This window comes from Onychostoma macrolepis, chromosome 16 (assembly GCF_012432095.1).
Source record: "Onychostoma macrolepis isolate SWU-2019 chromosome 16, ASM1243209v1, whole genome shotgun sequence".
NCBI lineage: Eukaryota > Metazoa > Chordata > Actinopteri > Cypriniformes > Cyprinidae > Onychostoma > Onychostoma macrolepis.
The window spans coordinates 27,195,728-27,219,034 of record NC_081170.1 but is presented as its reverse complement, the minus strand read 5'-3'; the positions used below and the strand labels follow the sequence as shown (position 1 = coordinate 27,219,034).

General features: G+C 37.3%; 1 protein-coding gene and 1 long non-coding RNA gene across 3 annotated transcripts in view; both read right to left on the bottom strand.

Moving 5' to 3' along the window:
• Positions 1–21,544, bottom strand: part of LOC131521605 (tumor necrosis factor receptor superfamily member 11B-like) — a 135,617-nt gene extending 114,073 nt beyond the window's left edge. The window contains exons 1-2 of the mRNA XM_058746514.1: positions 21,431–21,544; positions 16,501–16,864 (exon numbers count right to left, since the gene is read on the bottom strand). Coding sequence (XP_058602497.1) covers positions 16,501–16,864; positions 21,431–21,478 — 412 coding nt within the window. The 5' untranslated portion in view covers positions 21,479–21,544. The remainder of the gene's footprint in view (positions 1–16,500; positions 16,865–21,430) is intronic.
• Positions 1,113–4,028, bottom strand: LOC131521608 (uncharacterized). Of its 2 annotated transcripts, XR_009266318.1 has the most exons (6): positions 3,730–4,028; positions 3,465–3,549; positions 3,133–3,216; positions 2,883–2,969; positions 1,888–2,117; positions 1,113–1,535 (listed from the first exon to the last, which is right to left on the bottom strand). It is a non-coding gene; the product is annotated as an uncharacterized LOC131521608 (long non-coding RNA). The 2 variants fall into 2 exon arrangements; XR_009266319.1 differs by having other exon boundaries at positions 3,465–4,028.
• Positions 21,545–23,307: the final 1,763 nt, after the last annotated feature.

Below are 23,307 nucleotides of genomic sequence, written 5' to 3'. Positions count from 1 at the left end.
GATAGAAATATTGCATTATATTGATTTTGTCAGGAAAAAAGATGATTTGAACACTGTTGTGTAAGTTGTGGCTGTACTTTACTCTGGCATTGCATCCCTCTGATCAGCATGTGCTACATTATATTACTATTATTCAATATATTTTTGAAAAATTAAACCATTTCTTACAAACTTATGCGATTTGATAAAATACATAATGAAATGTATACGGTAATGGAGAAATTACAATTAGCTTCAAGCTGCACATGACAATTAATGAGATTAATACAATACTTCTACTTAAATGTCCCTATCAATCACTATTGAGTGTGTTGGTAATAACTTCTGACTGCAATCCAATGTGGATTTTGGTCAAATGATGAGGCAGAAATATGTTATTAATAACATTCTAGAAGAATTTTATGTGGAAGATACACAGATACAACTTCTGTGGGGTGTGAAGAAAAAGTAATGCAACTAGTAACTACCGTTGCAAAGTAAAATAACAATCAGTGTTGGGCTTGTTACTCAAAGAATGCAATATATTACTCATTACTAGTTATTCCTTTAAAAAGTAATATTGTTACTTTACTTATTACTTTCTGGCAACAGTAATTAGTTACATTACTTTTTCTTCACGCGCCACAGAAGTTGTAACTGTGTATCTTCCACATACAGTTATTTTAGAATGTTACTAATAACATATTTTATAGTTTGCCCATCCCTGCTTCAACTCACAAAGAGGCTTCATAAAAGATAAACCCGCTAATTAAATAGATTACTATGAGTGTCATATACAAGACGATTAAATATATTTGTTAATATATTTTTTACAAATTATGAACAAATGTACAGTATAACAGTGAGTGATTTCAGAAAAAGAAAGAAAATGTACCTTTATTGGTATTTGCTGCTGTCCGCTCCGGAAGATGCTCGCAGCTTTAATTATTATTTTATTATTACCCCCTGCTCTTTCAGGTGCCAACGGATAGGCACCTAAACTACACTGTAAAGAGATTGCTGTAAATTTTACAGTAGCTGGATGTATTATTACTGTATTCTCATTTAAAGTTCCTGTATTGTCAATATTAGTACTGTTTAGTTTATTTAAAATTTGTACCTGTATAAAACAATCTAATTGCAGTACAACACTGTATACCATATTATTTTACAACCCCAACCCCATAAAGATCACTAACTCATTAGCATTTGTCTTTATAATATTCTTTTTAATTGTTGAACATGTTCTTTTTAAAAATACAAATTACAAATCTTCATCTCCAGCATGTGCTAGCTGAAAAAAGGCATCACCACAGTCCCCTGGGGACTTTGTGTCTGCAGCATGGCAAAACAGACTTCACAGAAATAAAAATACAGTAAAAAATTGTTTGTATTGTGTTAAATTTCAGTAATTTTGGCAAAGTTGACAAGCTCTCTGATGAAAAACACCATGAGGGGATTCAGGCTGATGCTTTGTCTTTGCACCCTCTTCCCAGAATTCCATCTGATCTGTGACTCTGAATGGTACGCCACCAGGGTTGATACTCGGAATGAACCTGCAAGAACAAGAAAAAAAATATATTTCAAACAAGTGTTTACAGAATTTTCCCTAACTGCCAGATTTTGTGCTGTATGCATTTTGAGATGAATAAAAACACTATATACTCTCTGAACGCACCTACAAGGAAGGTGCATAATTAGTTGATAATCCATCACAAATAATTACATTTATAATCCATTACTTATAATGCATTCCTGTAGATCAAACAGTAGGTCAAAGTCAAGTCAAGTGACCATTACTTTATATAGTGCTTTTTACAATGCAGATTGTGTCAAAGCAGCTTTACAGTATTAAACAGGGAAATAGTGTGTCGAGATAGTGTGTCATTCTCCTCTGGCCAAACGAACCAGCAGATTGTTCCATGCTGCAGCAGAGTCAGATTATGCAGAGGACTCATCTGGTTCCCGTGGTCCTGTCCCAATGGCCGTCTAGGAGACAGGGTCTTCACTGGGGATCTGTCTCTGGGGCTCATCTAGACGTCCTGGTCTCCGCTGAAGTTCAGGGCTGTAGAGGTCATCTCTAGGTGCTGATCCACCGTCTGATCTGGATACGGACTGGATCGGGTGGTTACGGTGACCTCGGAATAAGAAAGAAACAGACTAATATTAGCGTAGATACCATTCTTCTAACGGTGTATCGAGTACTTTGGGTGTTATGGGAAGTGTAAACCGGTTCTGGTTGACCTAATTAATGCAGTCTAACAATCCTTTAACAGATTTGAATTATAGAAGTGTATTAGTGTGTTATGTGTACGCCAGGATAAAGAGATGGGTCTTTAATCTAGATTTAAACTGACAGAGTGTGTCTGCCTCCCGAACAGTGTTAGGTAGATTGTTCCAGAGTTTTGGCGCTAAATAGGAAAAGGATCTGCCGCCCGCAGTTGATTTTGATATTCTAGGTATTATCAAACGGCCAGAGTTTTCAGAACGCAGCGGATGTGTAGTATTATAGTGTGATAAGAGCTCGCTCAAGTACTGAGGAGATAAACCATTCAGGGCTTTATAAGTAATTAGCAAGATCTTAAAATGTATATGATGTTTAGTAGGGAGCCAGTGCAGTGTTGACGGAACCGGGCTAATATGGTCATATTTCCTGGTTCTAGTAAGAACTCTAGCTGCTGCATTTTGGACCAACTGTAGTTTGTTTATTAAATGTGCAGAGCCACCACCCAATAAAGCATCACAATAGTCTAGCCTCGAGGTCATATGAATTAACGTTTCTGCATTTGACATTGTGAGCTTAGTGTTATATTGCTGAAATAATGGGGTTGATTATCAAGGGAATGGATAACGATAAAAAAAAAAAAAAAAAAAAACTAACTAGTTTACTTCGGCTAACTTACCAGTTGATGTTATTCCTGTAACAATAGCAATCACAAAAAAAGCCTCCAACTGGAATGTATTGCAGATGACATGATCCAGACTACAAACTAGAAAATAATAATAATAAAAAAGCAGTAATTGAAAATACTGTTTGGGTAACTTAACTCAATAAAAATGTGTACATAATGCAGCACAGTTTGCTTTGCATTAAAGCATCTGGCAAAAGCATGAATGTAAATATAATGTAAAATCAAATGTATTTTGGGTTACCTAATTTCAATAAAATTGACAGCTGGCCATATTGTGATTCTGCCCTTCATAGTCAGCATCCCTGTTTTTGCTTGGAGCAATCTCCTGTAACAGAGTCACAATCCTGTTAGTGTTATTTTAGTTTATGGCAAGACAAAAAGAAAGAAAGAAAAAAAAAAACTACCATACAATAACAGAACTTACAGGTTATAATAAAATAAACATTCATAATATTTCTTAGCCAAACTTCCCATATATTGCTAGTCCGTTCCTATACAACCCGTTCTGTGGGTTAGTGAGCAGCAGCCAGTGTCTAATTCAGCTAATATAGTAGTTGATGGCAGCTTACTCACCTGTTGTTACCACCTCTATGATTCAATCACAGGAAAAGACTCCAATACACCTCCGTTGCAGGTGACATTACCAATAGACTAAAACCTGAAAATAAAATACAAAAGATGTATAACAGCGGTGTGTCTTAACTCATTTTTCTTTACTATTTTCACGTTAGCTCGCTGTTATGTAACGTCTGACATAACCTGCGATAAAAAGGCAGTGTAGAATTATGCTTCCCTGATTAAAAATTTACTTCGAATAACTGATTTTAACTCAACTTACCAGCTGATGTAATCACTGTCGCGATGGCTCCAAAATACACCCTCGACGTTGCAGACGATAAGACCCACAAACTTGATCATAAAAAACCGAAGAACTATAAAGAATAACAAAAACCGGATACAGTGTAGCTTCTGATTGGCTGAACTTCTCTGATCTCTGCAGAGGGCCGCCGCTGCCTCTACAGATGCACAAATCACTTTTGCACCATTTGTCACACAGATATGTGGTGCAAAAGGGAGAGTGCGCGAAACTTGTCATTTGCAAGTGAAAAACAGCATCTGAGACTCGTAGCAGCAGATTCAAGCCGTTGTCGTTATGAACTTGTGTTTGTGCTAGAAAAAGCATCCAAGAAAAAATATATATGTAAGAAAACATTCTACAAGTGTGCAAATCTCATTGCAAGGATTCAAATACTAATTCGCGGATGTACAAAATTCGTCCGCGACTTCACATTTTTGATGCAGGTGTGTGAGTGTGTTTTGCACCATATTCGCTGCAGCAATAGTAGCAAAACATGTGAGCGTACGAGTTTCTTGATTTGTGATCCGTAGAATAGGATTTGTGTATCTGCAATGAAGGATTCGAGAAGGTGTATCTGTTGTGTTGTGTTTGTGGGAGAGAGAAAAAAGCTTGCAAAAAGTTTGCAACTTTTGTCTGTGGCCTCAAATTTACTGATACACATGTGTGACTCTTCTCTACAACTACAAATTCTGCTGTCACGGACGCTCAGTTGTTTTGCACCAAATTTACCTTCATACATCATGCTTTGGGGCTGTTTTTCTGCAAAGGGACCAGGACAACTGATCCGTGTAAACGAAAGAATGAATGGGGCCATGTATCGTGAGATTTTGAGTGAAAACCTCCTTCCATCAGCAAGGGCATTGAAGATGAAACGTAGCTGGGTCTTTCAGCATGACAATGATCCCAAACACACCGCCCGGGCAACGAAGGAGTGGCTTCGTAAGAAGCATTTCAAGGTCCTGGATTGGCCTAGCCAGTCTCCAGATCTCAACCCCATCGAAAATCTTTGGAGTCCGTGTTACCCAGCGACAGCCCCAAAACATTACTGCTCTAGAGGAGATCTGCATGGAGGAATGGGCCAAAATACCAGCAACAGTGTGTGAAAACATTTCCACCATAATTTGCAAATAAATTATTTAAAAATCCTACAATGTGATTTTCTGGATTTTTTCCTCATTTTGTCTCTCATAGTTGAGGTATACCTAAGATGAAAATTACAGGCCTCTCTCATCTTTTTAAGTGGGAGAACTTGCACAATTGGTGGCTGACTAAATACTTTTTTGCCCCACTGTAAGATTATGGATGCTTGTCTCTTGTCAAATTTGTACACAAAGTTTCACTGGAAAATAAGAAGTTATTTTTCTTTTTTGATAAAGTTTTAAATAGAAGATATTTACAAAGTTATAATTTTAATTAAAAAAATAATACTTTCTTTAGTTATACAAGGCATATTTGTTAAATGAAAACTACGAATTGAACAGATTTGCATTTAAAATGGTATTTTCATGTAATTTTACGAACTTCCGGTTTAAGCCACGCCCACTTCCGGATCTATCCGAATACAGATACAGATACAAATAATTTTGAGATCGTCACAGATACAGATACAGATACAAATAATGAATACAAATTTATATACAAATATATTTATATTTTATACAAATAACCCCTAGTGAGTGTACAGCTTGTATAACAGTGCAAATTTGCTGTCCCCTCAAAATAACTCAACACACAGCCATTAATGTCTAAACCGCTGGCCACAAAAGTGAGTACATCCCTATGTGAAAATATCCAAATTGGGCCCCATTTTCTCTCCCCGGTTTCATGTGACTCGTTAGTGTTACAAGGTCTCAGGTGTGAATGGGGAGCAGGTGTGTTAAATTTGGTGTTATTGCTCTCACTCTCTCATACTGGTCACTGGAAGTTCAACATGGCACCTCATGGCAAAGAACTCTCTGAGGATCTAAAAAAAAAAATTGTTGCTCTACATAAAGATGGCATAGGCTATAAGAAGATTTCCAAGACCCTGAAACTGAGCTGCAGCATGGTGGCCAAGACCATACAGCGGTCTAACAGGACAGGTTCCACTCAGAACAGGCCTCGCCATGGTCGACCAAAGAAGTTGAGTGCACTTGCTCAGCGTCCAGAGTGCTGCCAGCATTGCTGCAGAGGTTGAAGGGGTTCGGGGTCAGCCTGTCAGTGCTCAGACCATACGCCGCACACTGCATCAAATTGGTCTGCATGGCTGTCGTCCCAGAAGGAAGCCTCTTCTAAAGATGATGCACAAGAAAGCCCGCAAACAGTTTGCTGAAGACAAGCAGACTAAGGACATGGATTACTGGAACCATGTCCTGTGGTCTGATGAGACCAAGATAAACTTATTTGGTTCAGATGGTGTCAAGCATGTATGGCGGCAACCAGGTGAGGAGTACAAAGACAAGTGTGTCTTGCCTACAGTCAAGCATGGTGGTGGGAGTGTCATGGTCTGGGGCTGCATGAGTGCTGCCGGCACTGGAGAGCTACAGTTCATTGAGGGAACCATGAATGCCAACATGATCCCCTCCCTACGGAGACTGGGCCGCAGGGCAGTATTCCAACATGATAACGACCCCAAAAACACCCCCAAGATAACCACTGCCTTGCTAAAGAGGCTGAGGGTAAAGGTGATGGACTGGCCATGCATGTCTCCAGACCTAATCCCTATTGAGCATCTGTGGGGCATCCTCAAACGGAAGATGGAGGATCGCAAGGTCTCTAAAATCCACCAGCTCTGTGATGTCGTCATGGAGGAGAAGAAGAGGACTCCAGTGGCAACCTGTGAAGCTCTGGTGAACTCCATGCCCAAGACGGTTAAGGCAATGCTGGAAAATAATGGTGGCCACACAAAATATTGACACTTTGGGCCCAATTTGGACATTTTAACTTAGGGGTGTACTCACTTTTGTGGCCAGCGGTTTAGACATTAATGGCTGTGTGTTGAGTTATTTTGAGGGGACAGGAAATTATACAAGCTGTACACTCACTACTTTACATTGTAGCAAAGTATAATTTCTTCAGTGTTGTCACATGAAAGAATATAATAAAATATTTACAAAAATATGAAGGGTGTACTCACTTCTGTGAGATACTGTATACGATGGTGCCTCTTCTTTAATGTATATGGAGGCCTCCTGTCCGCTTCCTAAAAGCAGACTAGAGGCACATCCAAAAAAGGTAAACAATAAAATATAGGAAATGTATTGAACACGCCTTAGGAGAAAAATCTGTATATAAGAGTTTGCAAACCCAGATTCAGGAGATTCTCTGCAGAGACTCTCGACTGCATTATCGCCGATAATAAAGTCTATACTCTGGCATCAAAACCCTGAGACTTCAAGAGTGATTCTTCATAAAACGGCAGAAACTACCACAAGGTCTGGCTTTTTTTAGATGTTTTTGGCAAAGTCTAATCTGGCCTTGTTTGCACCTTGTGGTGAATTTGAAAATGTGGTATTTGCTCTCGTGAAGTCTTCTCGATTGTAGACTTTGACAGTGACACGCCTAACTCCTGGAGAGTGTCCTTCACTTGGCTGGATGTTGTGAAAGTTTTTTTTTTTTTTTTACAATGGAGAGGATTCTCCGGTCATCAACCACTGTTGGCCTCCATGGACGTCCAGGCCTTTCTATGTTGCTGAGCTCACTGGTGCGTTCTTTTTTTTTTTCTCAGAATGTACCAAACTGTACATTTTGATTTTTCTGCTATCTCTTGATTTTGTTTTGGGGGTGTACTAACTAGAACATGCTCTCATGCTTGGTGGTTCGAAAATCGCATTATTTTTCACATAATTTACATTATTACAATACCTTTCTTCCCAGACTGGCACAAACAGTTCGATTAGTTCCGGGTTTGACAAAGGCCCACCTTCCGAATAACTAAATGTGCTGTGATTGGTTAGCTGTCCCAGTGCATTGTGATTGGAGAACAGCTTAGATGGTGTTTCAGTATTGCCCCGCCCCTTGCGAAAGCAGCAAGTTAGTCAATATTGCCATATCAATTCAGACCCCAATAATATTGAACAAGAGGATCACGCAGAACCTTTGCGCACACGGATATTGCAAGACATATTAAATTGGTAACGTTATTGTTGTTGTTTTTTTAGCTAAATCACGTTTTAGATAGGATGTCAACAACAGCTTAACTGCATTTACTATGTACAGATAAGTGCAACGGTAATATGTATTGTTTATTGTTCTTTAATTCTAACATTATAACATGAATTGCAGTGAAACTGTTATACAGCTGAATTTATTTATACTATAGTCCCACAGACTTGCACTATTTGTGGTGGCATATATATAAAAATGTATTCTCTGCCAGTGGGAAGCGCTGTTGGAGTGGTAGAGATCCAAGTTTCCCCAGTAACGCTGTACACAAAGCAGCGCTCCTCTCACAAACGCGGCTTTATCAGACATTACATGCAAGATGAAATGAAAATAACATCCATAATTTTCTGAAGACAGTCAGTTTCCTTCAGAAATACAGTGATATAAAAACACCAGCACCGGGTTTCGATTTTGAAACGTGCAGTGTTCAACCAAGAGTTCTCCCCACCCCCCAACCATTCGAATTTCCGTAGGCTGGATTTATTTATTTATTTATTTAATGATATTCTAATGGGTCGCTCTGTGATATCACAAACACCGGAAAACAAGGCTGTAGTCCAAACGATCCGTTCGTTGTAGTTCTTGAAAAAAATTTTTTAAACTATCTCCCTTTGGAGTGGACTTTGAGATTTGTAACTTTGTAGATCATTTTATGCCCAAACATACACACTACACACTGACTAAAATTCAAAAAGTGAAAAAGCATAATAGGAATCCTTTAACCTTTCCTCCAATTTTAATGAGAATACCCTCAATTTAAAGCTCAGAGTGTGAACTTTTAGCCCATATTCATTATATAACTGGAACTATAACTGAATATGTTTTGGTCAGCAGCTAAAATAATAAACATTTTGCCTGTGTCCAAAATGGACCTAACTATATATTTACTTGTGGGTCTCATTCTTTAACTATGTATAAAACCTGTGTCTGAATGTTTTTTATTACAAACTGCATAAATAAGTGACAATAATCCAAGTTTTACTTCATAGTAGCAATGATGTAAAAAAACAAACAAACAAACAAACAAAGAAAAAAAACAGCTTATTGAGGAACTGACTGTAAAAGAGACATTTTGTGGAAAGCATGTTTATGGAGATGTTTTGTGCATCTATTATGCTAATTTATAACTGTTGGCATGTTTATATTTATTTAGAAAACATTTATATTAGAACAAAATTTTTGTTTGTAAGTACCCAGATAGCACACGCATGTCTGCAAGATGTTAAAGATCTCTTGATCTGGAAAGCATCTGCTGTGTATAAACGTCTGACAGATGTCTTTCAGGTGTCTGTTTTACAAATATTTTAAATCATAAACATCTTTTACATTTACATTTATTCATTTACCAGACAAAATCTTAAAGACATCTAGTCATTGTGATTTCATTATCCACCATTATCCTTATTATTCATCAAGTAAAAATCCAAAAATGTGATTTTCTGGAATAGCAATAATATACATATCTTTATTAGGCTTCATTACTTTAGATATCATTGATATCCATAAGCACAAATAAAGCAGGATCAAAAATGAATACTTGGGGTCAATGTTATGCTAATATGTAAAATCCCAAACAATATAAACCAAGAAGAGGACTTCACAGAGTTTCCAAAAGAGGTTCATCTTATGGTGAAAGTAGAACTGCCCAACCTATATTTTTTAGTTAACATTTCTTAAAATCACATATTGAAAACAAAAATATACACCCCAGATGCATCTGTAACAATGAGATAGGCCTAAGAGGCTGTCACCTCTGGCTTGCTTAGTTGGGGACACTTAATTTCCAGCGATATTGTCGACTTGATTGCACAAATACTATTAGAACTGAACTGAGCTGGATGATGACATCACTGAATTCAATGATGAACTGCCTTTAACTGAAAACTGAGTGTTTACTATTTTCCTTTTGCATTACCGACACACTATTTTCCTATTTGATACTGTAAAGCTGCTTTGACACAATCTGTATTGTTAAAAGCGCTATATAAATAAAGGTGACTTGACTAAGAAAAAAATCCTTTATTCATATTTTTATGAAAATCCCACAAATAATGGAACATAATCCAAACTGTATTTGGAAATTAATAAGAGCCCAAATTAAACCATCTTCACTGGTTACTATAAAATATACACTAACATTGGTGCAGTAATGAGGGGGGGAAAAAACCCCATCTGGAATTAAACATAATTTTTGAGAATGTGACAGATAATCCCCATTAGACTCAAGCTGGAGTCTGGGTGGGGTGGCCAATGTGATATCATGGCCAAAAATATTGGCACCCTTCGTAAATATGATCAAAGAAGGCTGTGAAAATTAATCTTCATTTTTAATCCTTTTGATCTTTTATTTAAAAAAATTACAAAAATCTAACCTTTTATTGGATAATTAGAATTATAATGGGGGGAAATATTATTATGAAATAAATGTTTTTCTCACCCCTAGAAATTCTTATGAGTAAAATAGCTCTGAAGTATATTCCCATTCATATTAAAAATTTTGAGCACTCCAGGGTGATTATGAACATGAAATTATCCAGCCATGGCTTCCTGTTTCACAGAAATATAAATAGGAGGGAAAACAAAGCCCAAATTCCCTTAATCATCCATCACAATGAGAAAAACAAAAGAATATATATATATATATATATATATATATATATACTTTATATATATATATTTTTTTTTTTTTATTTTGTGATCAACTTTTTATTTTTCCAAATCAACAAAACAACATCCATTCAAACAAGTTTTGTGGAAAGGAAAGGAAAGGAAAGGAAAGGAAAGGAAAGGAAAGGAAAGGAAAGGAAAGGAAAGGAAAGGAAAGGATCGAATATTGCATCATATAAGTGGCCCCAAATCGGACCAGGAGGTCAAGTAGAACTCAAATGGTATACCATCTAGGCCTGGGGATTTCCCCTTGCTCACAACTTTAATCGATGATTCTAATTCAATAAGTGATAAAGGCCTAGCTAAAGAATCAGAGTCTGATTCTGACAGATGTGTAAGATTAAGAGTAGATAAAAAAGAAATGTAAGATGTGGGTTCACATTTAGAGTTGGAACTATAGGGCCTTTCTGCTTTAGTTCCAGAACTAAAAGAACAGTACTAAAGTACTGGGACGATTTTGTGCAAACTATTTCCCAGTACCATTTAAAGGGTTGCATTCGCACTGACAGTGGGTACTAAGAAGTGACGTAAGCCGGTCGATAGCGACGTCATTTGTACTCGACGTTCAACAACATAAACAAAGAAGAACAACGTTAACAACAGGAGGATGGAGGATGCTGTGATCGGAGCTGGTTTCACAATGTCTCGCGGGTTTCACAATAATGGACATGGAATTTCGACGTATACGGCAAGCGATTGAAAGAACGGAAAGGAGGATGTCGAATCTCCAATGACAACTTGCAGTGCTACAGTTCATTGAGGCTGATAGAAGCACAAAACGCCGTGGACGAAGTCTTCAGGTAAATGCCATTTATAAATGCTCTCAGTATGATAAAATGTTTACACAGTACATGTTTACACAGTGTTTTAAATCATGGCAGGTGAGGGCGTTTTCATATGAGTTTAGCCAATCGGTGTACACTTACGTCACGGATAGTTCCAATAACTATCTAGTTTTAGACCCTACTCTGAAGTAGGAGCTAATTTAGTTCCTCCAAACGGAGTTCCTGGAATTAAAACCGTTCCTAGTTCCCGTGGTGTGAACACACCAAAAAGTGGATTTAATAGAAAGAGACTTTGCAGTGTGATCATTAAGTTTACTATATATATTAAAGAAACAGATGGCCGACTAGAGGGTGGTGCGATCCAATCCCAAATAGAATGAGAGGAAATAAAGGATGCCCAGGGATTTCCATAGGCGTTGAGAGCAGAACGTAACTGAAAAAAGACAAAATATGATGATGCTGTAAACAAAACTTAGTTCTTAGTTCTTGAAGTGAGCAGAGTCCCTGGCTTATCATAAAAGTCACCGCATGTGTTTCTGCCCAATGTAGACCAAGAGGGCTGGACAAATGGCTGATTTCAACATTAAAAAATAAAGTTGTGCCATGAGGGTGTGTTGTTACAAAATTTGAAAGGTCCTCCCATCAGACGTTCCACCCTTTTTAGAAAAAAAGTGAAGTCCTTAGATGTAGTATTCTGGATTCTCCAAAGATCGATTACATTAAGTTCAGAGATAAATTTATTCAATAACTTAGAGGATGGGTTAGCTGTAGTATCAGGGTGAGATTTATCCAGTGCAGGATTTAAAACAGCATTAAAATCACCACCCATCACTAAAGGACAATCAATCTGCTCAAGTAATATATTGGAAATATTTGTGAAAAATTCGGGCAGTAAATGGAGACCAGTGCTAACCTGTCATTATGTATTTTACAGCGTATAAAAACAAATCTACCTTCATCATCATTCCCAGTATGTTCAATAGTTAAATGTAACTTCCAACTGACTAAGATAAGCACCCTCTTAGTTTTATTAGGAGCACAAGAGAAGGCTGCCAGTTTGTAATACTTGTTTTGAAAACGTGCCACATCGCATTGTTATAAATGAGACTCTTGTATCAGGGTACAGGAAATCGATTTACGGTATTACTCTAATATCCGGGTATGCTTAATAGGAGAATTTAGGCCATTCACATTCAATGATAAGATATTCAGAACATGCATTGTGTGCTCGCAATGACAAGATTATGTCTAAGTGAAGAAAAACAAAACCATGTAAACATTTGTATGTATCCTAGATACCAATCCACCTAGATGCATAGTCCTTTTAAAAGAAAAGCAGAATAAATAAAAGTATTGATGTCTGTTGAAGGGCATAGAAAAAACAAAAAACAAAACAAGGAACGACAAACAACTGTGTATAAAAATCAAAGCAGACCGCACATTACCAAGAGTGTAGGTCTGCATAAACAACAGAAACAAATATTGATGCGTGACCAGTCCACTTCAAAGCAAAACATGTCCCCAAAAGGCCCACTGAGCCAAAAGCGTAGTGATTGAACCTGCTCTCCATCAGCCTGAATAATAATAATAATAAAGAAAATAAATCATTATTATTTACCAATCAGCGGAGGAATGATGGTGTCCATGACCATCTTGTTATTGTCCTCTTCAGGGCAGTTAGGATCACCACAGACCTCATCGTTAATTTTCCCTCGTTGAGCTGAGAGGATGGAGACGGTAGCCGACGCCTTCCCGATGCTTTGTAGCGCTGCAGAATACGTCTTCAGTGACAGTGAAGTAACAAAATCCTCCGCCTTTTGAGGAGAGTCGAACATCTGCTCCTTTGTGCCATAGTTTAATTACCGCCGGATAGGTGAGGAAGGGCTGGAGACCAAGTGCTGTCATCTTCTTCAAGACTGGATTAAAGCACTTACTCTTGGTAGTTGTGGCTGGACTAAAGTCGGGAAAAAATTGTAGCGTGACATTGCCCCGCGTATATTTCACCGGATATGCCTGCCGAGCACCCTTCAGGATCGCCGATCTGTCATGCCATCTTAGTACACGGAAGATGAGTGTACGCTGCCGATTGGAGTTTTTCCTTCCGTCATACACGCGATGGGCCCCGTCAATCTCAATGACACTGCCTTTCAGGGAAGGGATCCACATGGAAAGATTAGCTCTGAGGAAGCCAGCTGCATCGGAGCCTTCTGCCCCTTCCAGCAACCCCACCAGTCGTACGTTATTTCTCCTGCTCCTATCTTCAATATCCGTAATTTTTTCTGTGAGTTGCTCCAGCTGATTTCTTAAGTTTGTGACTGTCCTCATATCCTCACGTGCAGCTGATTGAATGGAATTGACCCGGTCACGTGTCTGTTTCGCCGCGATGGCTAGCTTTTCAACTTACAGAATCGTTGGTCGTTTGTATATCCAAATGTAGATCACGGAGTGCTGGGGTCAGTACAGAGTCTATCGCTTCTCTTACAGTCGAAGCCACTACCGAATCAAGAGTACTTTGTTGCTCTTTAAGTGCTAGCTTGATACCGTTAGCTATAGCAGCGTCAAGATCCTCTCTGGAGATGGTGGAATCTTTTAATTTTTTCTTTACTGGCGAATGTTCACTCTCTCTTTTCCGGCTGTCCTTGACTCATAGTGAGCTAAATAAAGAGTGGTTCAAAATTTACTGACAGGATATATATCATTTCTGACAAAGAGCAAAGGACTATGCATGCATTGCCGCCGAAGGGTCACGTCATCCTCCAAAGAATATATTTCTGATGTACAGCAAAAGATAATTGAGCTTCACAAATTAGTGAAGTGGCTTTAAGAAAAGAGCTAGAGCTGTGAAAATTCCCATTTCCACCATCAGGGCAATAATTAAGAATTTCCAATCAACATAAAATGTTAGGAAACTTCTTGGAAGAGGACGTGTGTCCATATCATCCTAATGCACGGTGAGAAGGAGAGTTTGAGTGGCTAAGACTCTCCAAGGCCCACAGTTGGAGAATTGCAGAAAATAGTTAAGTCTCGGGGTCAGAAAACCTTAAAAAAAATTGTCAAACAGCACCTACATCACACATGTTGTTTGGGAGGGATTCAAGAAGTATTTTCCTAGCTCATCCAAAAACAAACTCCAGCATATTCAGTTATCAGAAACGACTGGAACTTTAAATGGGACTGGCTTCTATGGTCAGATGAAACTAAAAAAATAGATTTTTAGCAGCAAACACTCAAGATGGGTTTGGTGGACACAGGGATAAAAAGTACCCCATGTGTACAATGAAATATACTGCTGTATTTTTTTATGTTGTGGGCCTATATTTCCTACCTGGTCTCATGGCATTTACGTACCTGGGTGCACTTTTTAGCATGACATGAAATACGTACCAATAAGTACATGTCACTGCAGTTTCACTTCCACACAAATTTACAGAGTTGCGATTAATAAAGTGTAATTTTCACACAATTACTTGAATAATATCATGCTATGACTTCAAAACAATATTAATATGCTGGGAGATTTGAAAACTGATGCTTTTGAACGTTAGCATCGCGCACATCCAGCTTCATATCTATGGGTTTTCATAAATGACAAGTTTGTTAGGCGACGAGAAGCACCGGTTCGAATCCCGTGTAACTACGGTTCGACAAAGCAGTTAAAATCTGCGTAAAAGGAAGTTCAAATGGCACAGTTGCATCAGCTAATATGTTTTTATATCAGTTTTGCATTTGTTAACACTATCGGTTAGGTTTAAGGTTGGATTTGGTGTAGGGCATATTTCCAACACGATAGAGCATTAACTTTTAGTGACAGTCCCCGGATATTTGAATTCTGAACCGCCGCAATACGTATCTGATGCAACGTAATAAAAAAACAGCAATACAATACATTATCTACGTAATAAAAACGTGCCAGGGTTCACATATTGAACCTGTGTTTTAGCGCCACTCAGTGGACATTTCTATTTGAAACTGCGGCGAAATGTGCAGCAAGGAACGTAAAACGGTGTCGCACAAAAAGTGCGCAGAGGTACGTATTTTTATGAGACCAGGTTGTATATCTCTGCTGGAGGTCCTGGACATCTTGTTTAGACAAATGGCATCATGGATTCTATCAAATATCTACAGATAAAAAATCAATAAGTGACTGACTCTGTTAGAAATCTTATAATGGGCCATGTTTGGATCCTCCAACCGTACAATAATCCAAACACAAACCTTAAAAACAACACAAAAATGGGTCACTGAGCACAAAACCAAGCTTCTGCTATGGCCATTCCAGTCCTCTGACCTGAACCCTATAGAAAATGAGTGGGGTGAACTGAAAAGAAGAAGCACCAACATGGAACTGGGAATCTAAAGGGTCTGGAGTGATTCTGGAAGAAGGAATGGTCTCTGATCTCTTGTCAGGTGTTCTCTATGCTCATCAGGCATTATAGGAGAAAATTTAGAGCTGTTAAACTGGCAAATGGAGGTTTTAAAAGTATTGAATAAAAGGGTGTCGTTAATTGTGGCCAATGTGTATTTGAGAAAAACATTTATTTCATAATGATATTTCCCCCCCATTTTAAATTCTTATTATGCAATGAAAAGTTAAATTTTTGTGAATTTTTTAAATAAAAGATCAAAAGGATTAACAATGCAGATTAATTTTCACAGCCTTCTTTGATCATATTTACCAAGGGTGCTGATATTTTTGGCCATGACTGTATGTCACTCACACTCCCCATTACTAACAGGGAACTGTTTACTTCTGCTTGTTCTGCTGGCAATCAGCTACTCTGACACAACCAGCTACCTTGGAAAGCTTAAGGGAGGTACTGACCAACCACTAATGTATGTTTTTTCATGTGTTTTCTTTACGTTGAAACAGGTTATAGTACATGAAGAATACTGGACTAAAAATGGTAAAACAAGAAAAAAATAAATCATGGGTGCATTATGGGTTTAATTCAGGGTCAACTAATTGGCTGAGTCTCAAGTTTATTATTTATTTGTATTATTAAATAGAATTATTAGCTCCCTAATAATTATATCTAAAATGGACTGAGGTGATCTGAGAAAGTAAGGTATTTCAGTGTGAAGTAAAGTATTTCAGTTTTGAAGTATTTCAGTGTAATCTGCTAGTACATTGTTGACAAAGAATAAGTGTACTTACCCTGTACAATGACACCAAAGCCAGGTGAGCAGGCAGTGTAACGCACACAAAACTCCACCACTAGGTGATATCCAGGTATACACTCACAGAGTCTGTCATGAGTGCTGTTACATTCCCTTTGTACAATCTGCCTTTCCTTGCAGACAGATGTACAATGTTGACAGCTGTCTCCCCAATGCCACTGCTCTGCAAAGCGTTTTTCTGGGCAGGGGGCACAAACAGTTGGTTCCTCAGTGCTGCAGTGGCGTTTCACAGCTGTGCCGGGTGGACACTGGTCACAAAGCAGCACCTTAGAGGTCACAGGGTCTCTGTGCTGGTACTTGGGTATCTCTTGGTAGGCCCATGCAAAACACATGGCAAACAACTAAGAAAAAAACAAACAAATAGGAATACAATTTAGAGATGCAGCTTGCAATCTGGCATGTATGTACACTCTAAAAAAATGCTAGCTTAAATACAGCCCATTGCTGGGTAAATATTGGACAGAACACATGCTGGGTTGTTTTCAACCAACAGTTGGGTTAAATGTTTAACCCAATCGTGTGGGCAGTAACCCAACCGCTGGGTTTGTCCATATTTTACCCAGCGCTGGGCTGTATTTAACCCAGCATTTTTTAGAGTGTAAAGTGTTTTATGAAAAGTGTATGAATGAATGTGATGTGTGTTTATCATGTTATGCTTAGTAATGCATTGACAGAGTCAGTATGAGGCAAAGTCTGGACATGGCTTAGATATCCTCCACAAAGCATCAGTAGAGAGTAATTTTCCCTGGGGACTTCCCCTTCACACTGCTGCCATGACAAACAATATGCTCCGGATATCGCACAGGTCATGGTGTGACTGCTCTTGGCTCATGTCAAATGAAGGAGCATTGAAAGAGAGAGAGAGAGGAGAGAGACAAACGCATGCAAGGGCAGAATTAGGCCAATGCCTTCGACTAATGCGCATTGAGAAATGAGCCATCACATTTTGGAAACACTTAAAAATGAGCGACCCCAACTCTTACCATTTTAAAGCCCTTAAAAACCATGAAGTGAACCCTGAAAAAAGTCCACTGATTCTGATGGTCCTGAAGCTGCAAAAACAAACTAACATGACTTACAACATCCAGCATCAGGGACACTGAAACATCCATCCAAAAAGTTCGGCCCAACCAAATTATAAAAGCACAAAAAGAAAATTATCTAACCTATTGGAAAGAAACAGCAGAAAAACAAAGTAAATTTGAATGTTATTTGGTCCTAAATAGAGATTACATAACTGCATAATATCTGAGTATAGTGAAAGACAAATGACGAGGTACAGACTGAGCAACCATACTCTGACTATAAAGATGGGCAGATATCGACAGCACTGGCTGCCCAAAGAGAGCCGCATCTGCCCATGGGGAAGTGGAGACAGAGCAACACTTCCTCACCAGCTGCCTTAAGTATGAAGAAATTAGAAAGACATTTTATCCTAAATTTGAAACACTTTGCCCTGACTTCAAAATGTTAAACAAGAAAACACAACTTCAATATTTATTAGGTGAAAAACAAGATTGTATCTTACTAGCAGCAAGATACTGTACATTGACGCCTGTCACAAAAAGAGGGAGGAGTCAACAAATCAGTGGTGCGCCCACAAACACACACACTAAATTTTTAATTGTTCATAGAATTCTAGAATTCATAGAACTGATTTGTTCTATTTTGTTTAATTATATATACATGCATTTATTTATTAATATTATTTTTTTATTTTTTTAAATACATATTTGTTCTATATTTAATGTAAACACTACGCTTTGGCAATACATTGTAACAATTGACATGCCAATAAAGCACATATTGAATTGAATTGAATTGAATTGAATTGAATTGAATTGAATTGAGAGAGAGAGAGAGAGAGAGAGAGAGAGAGAGAGAAAGGATGCCACCCATAAATCTCTCTGCTGAGTCTCCAAACCAAAACTTGTGTTCTCCACAGCAGGTGGTGGAAATCAGTGAGGAAATCATTAAGCCCTTTAACTCATTATTTAGCATGGTGAATGCCACATATATAGAGTCAAACTGTGGAAAACCAGGGTGAACTTTTTAGCCTTTTGGCACTCTGAGAAAGGTTGCCATTTGACGAAGATGTGTACAGTACTCTAACCCAAATTACATACTACTATGGAGTCTCTGACAGTTGTAATTACACCTTTCAAATGATCTAAAGGAAACTCACAAAGAAACCAGTGACCTTGAGTCAGTGCTGAATAAAAATGCTTGATTTCAAGGTAACCTACATTTATCTCAGGCAGACAGAAGGCTCTTAGAGAAACCTCTTTGTTCTATGACAGTGAGAGTGGAAGCATAAAACAAGATACTAAAAGATCCAAGTGTAATACAAGATATTGGTTAACACAATTTTGATGGAAGACCATTCAACATGCACATACATAGCTAAAGGATGAGAGAGTGTGTGTACAAGTCATGTAATTCTCAAATTATCACCATTTATTTCTGATTAACAAGCTTGTTAAAAGTTAGCTGTGGAAACTTTTAAGGATCTGCAGGTGGTCTCCTAGGATACTGCAAAGCTTTCTAATACAAGTTATGGAGTTACATCATTCAGACCTACAAGACAGTTGAACCCTTCCTAAAAATCTCCCCAGCTCTTTCTCTGGGCCCTGTGGACTATCCATTCACTGTCTGGGACACCTAGCAGCAAACAAGGCTGTGGTTCTCCTTTCATCCTCATCATTAAGCCATCAGCCTGTCATATAAAGCACAGAAGAAAACAAGTTCCCACTGGATTTTAATTAAAACAAGCCACAAAAAAAAAAAAAAAAAAAGTCATTTTAAACTTTGGGATGGTTAAAGGAATAGTTCAGTTATCCATTCATTATAAAATTTATTGGCGTATATAAATAAATATAAATTAATAAATCATTAACATACACAAATATTACCTCTATTATTCTCTTTATCCTGGAAATTTAAAAATATGAATATATAAATGCAAGGCAAAATACCCTGCAAATGTAGTATTATAATCATGTTATTGTTGTTGGTTTTACTTTGAAAGGCAAACATTCTATCAATGTACTGTATGTCAATGGGATATTAAGGTTTAATTGAGTATAACGTTTGTTGGTATAATTGACAGTGTTAACAAAAGCAAATATGAGATAAAAAATATTTGATAAGCCATTTTAACTTGTTTGTACAGAGCTTTGAGCCTTTTAAAAATTTTTTATTTTTTATTTTTTATTGGGCGTCATGACTCGTGTTTCACAGGATTTGTACTCAAGTGCTCCTTGCAAGCTCTAAAAATGGCCTTAAGCTGGACTGGCACTACTAGCCCTAAATGAAAGAGGAAGATTTCACTTTCTACTTCCTTTCACTGCTATTTGGTTCTGACATTGTGTTCATAACTTATTTAACGTAGTCATGGCCTCTGCAAACAGGTGAAAACAAAATGTGCTTATTTTAAGAACTACCTCTTTATACATCCTCAAGGTGATACTGTGGCAACAGCCAAATAGAGAGATATCATTTAGGGAAGTTCAGACTCTTTCACACTCTCCCAATAACGGATAACCTCTCTTGGATAACAACCCCACTGTTTCCATATTATACCCCAGCTCAACCACCATTATTCTAGAGCCTCCATGGGATTCCACATTATATAGTCATATATAGTCTTCCTAAAAAATACACATGGAAAGTCCATTGATGTTTGATAATTTTGATAATTATCTCCAAAACATGGATTCATGCAAATAATGTTGCAGAACCACAAAGAGCTACACATGCAAAGCACATCACAGGAAACTACAGATCCTACAAGTCACAATTTGTATAGAGCTGTACAAAAACAAAACACAGACACAACCTGAAAGAGACAAAACCATACATATCAAACTTTGTATCAGGTCTCTGAATATGCACCTATATTAAATTATAAAGCATATGGTCAATGTACCCATTGTGATCACACTTGATGCTTTGCGAGTCTAACAAGGGATTTGTATTTGCAGCTATAATGATTAGGGTTTGCATTATGGGTATGGGCAGAGGTAGGGTTTAGGTTTAAGGTAAGGCTCATATCGAGACTCCAAAGAGTCTCACAAGACTTCACATAGTACTTATCACACTCTCCTCTCCAATGTTTCCTATCTTCACTAACATTGTCTTTATGAATAAAACAAAAATGGCAAAACTCTTTTTTGCAATAAATGTTACTCTTTACACCAGGGTGCGAATTAGATGCATATTTTAAATACTTTCAACTCATTTAAAACACCCTTAGAAAAAATAAATAAATAAAAATTATACATTAACATAATAAAAATAATAAAAATTGCAAGGTTCTTTATGATGTTAATTAGTATGACTAATAATAAGCTCAATGCACTTATGTAAATATTATTACACTACTTAATTGAGTGTAACATACAAACTGTAATATCAAGTGCAATGCAAACAATAGATCTAGATAAATAGCTCTAATATTAGTGTTAATATAAACCTAGTGTTGCAACATTTCCTATCAAAGAGATGTTCCACTGAAAGCAGAGCCATGCAAATACTCAAGGGACACTCGACACACAATAACCTCACTGTGAAACCTAGGCTTATTCTGCGTAAATTAAGCAAGGTAAATGACATCTCTGTCTCAAAACCAAGTGAGTAACCAGACAGCATATGGGACTTAATTATGTTTCATTTTTCGCGCGTTCTGACTACGAACAAGCCAGTATGATTCAACAAATGCTAAAGTTTTTATATACTTCGAACGAAAAGACTAATTAATCAGCTGATTCATTCACTTAACGCTTCTGGACTGAACATTATGTCCCTGAATATTAAAGCATCAGCACACAACAACAACAACAAAAAGACTGAACAAACTGAGCAAAAGTTCGCGTTAAGTGTCGCAGGCAGACCATCATCACACTCACCATCTGTAATTTCATTGCTGTCAGAGGAAGCATATTCAGCACACTCATAAGTCTCGCAAAGTCTGCATGGACAAGACCGTTTCCACACTTATAGCTAAGGGATAAGGTCAGAATGTGCCCACCCACTTTATGGCTATGCAGTCCATCCTCTGCCTGTTGCTCCGGCTTTAAAAATCATTACTACCTGCGGCAAATACTCTTTTGATGAAGGAACTATGAAATAAATGAGTAATTTTACATTATTCGGGAAATGTGGTAACGGGAATCATGAATCAAATTACGACGTGAATATTACAAGACATTTCTTGATAACACATGCTCTGAACACATGCTAATTAACTTTAAAGTTGTTCATAAATGAGGACCGACTGGGTTGTTTGTTAAATCATTTGAAAACTTTTGAATCACTAAGTTTTGGGCAAACATTTATTTTGGGCATTTTTGCGATAGGACAGATCAGACATGACAGAAAGCGACGTGGGAGAGAGAGAAAGGGGGGTAGGATTGGGAAAGGTCCTCGAGTCTGGATTCGAACACGGACCCGATGCACAATGACACTGCATGTCGGCGTGCTGCCTACAAGGCTGTTGGCGCCGACCGAGCTAATTTATTTTTATGAAATATTATGACATCCACTAAACTCTCATCATCAATCCAGCCCAGCCCAGTTTTTAATTAAAGCATTTCTATTTAAAACAAAAGGAACATTTTACGATGTTTAAATTCGTTAACATTTGTTCATGCAACAGGTACCAACAATGAACAACCTCTTTTACAGCATTAAGTTTGTTTTAATTCATATATATATATATATATATATATACACTGTTTATTTGCGTTCATTTGTAGTACATTATATATTATAATATTATATTATATAGGCCTATTATTTCATTGTTAAATTATAACATTATAAAATTATATATTCATTGTTAAATCAAATATATTGTTCAGTGTTGATTATTAATCCATAATGTATTAGCTAATGTCAGCAAATGCAACTATTTACTGTTTACTATTACTATAAAGTTTTACCAATATAACACAGTGTGTGTGTGTGTACAGGTTTATCCACCATTGTGGGGACCAAATTGTAAAAATGCAGAAAGTTGTCTGCTTGAGAGTGTGGGTTTGGGTTAGGTTATAGTATTTATAACTAGCTATTTTTAAACATGTAGATGAAAAGCTTGCAACAACTTTACTCTCTGAACTTTGCTAAGCAACATAAATAACATTCTTCTATGGGTGCATCCATGATTTTACTCATAGCTCACATGTTGAACACATTTTGTGTTCCTGTAATAGCTATTACCATATCATGGATTTTACCATGGCTTGAACACTGCATTTTTAAATCAGAGTAAACAAGAGAACATATCAGTAAATATATATATATATATATATATATATATAAATAAAAAATCCAATTACAAATCAATATAAAGTATACATTTAATTTTAATTACCACATAATTGTTTCTTCTACTGTCCTTTATCATTTTACACAGTGATGGTGTTACAGCACACTTTCCTCTCTTTGATAACTTGTATCATATACTTTTCAGGAAGGATTATCATAACCAGAATCAATCATTGTTTTATAAGGAAATGCAGATATTTTTTTTTTTAGTGTAGGAAAGTGATTTTTTAAAATCCTAAACATATTGTTCATAAATACCTCTTGAAACCCCTTGAAATCTGTAAAATCTTTTAAACCTTGACCTTAACAGTAAACTGCTTTGGTGGCTTGACTGCGTAAAAGAAATAGGCCAGTTGTAAATTTACTGTGACAAGCACTTCTCAATTATAAGTTTTCCTATTATTTTAGGGTACTATTGCCAGGATCCTGTTTCACTGTGGTCTTTGGCTAAGAACAG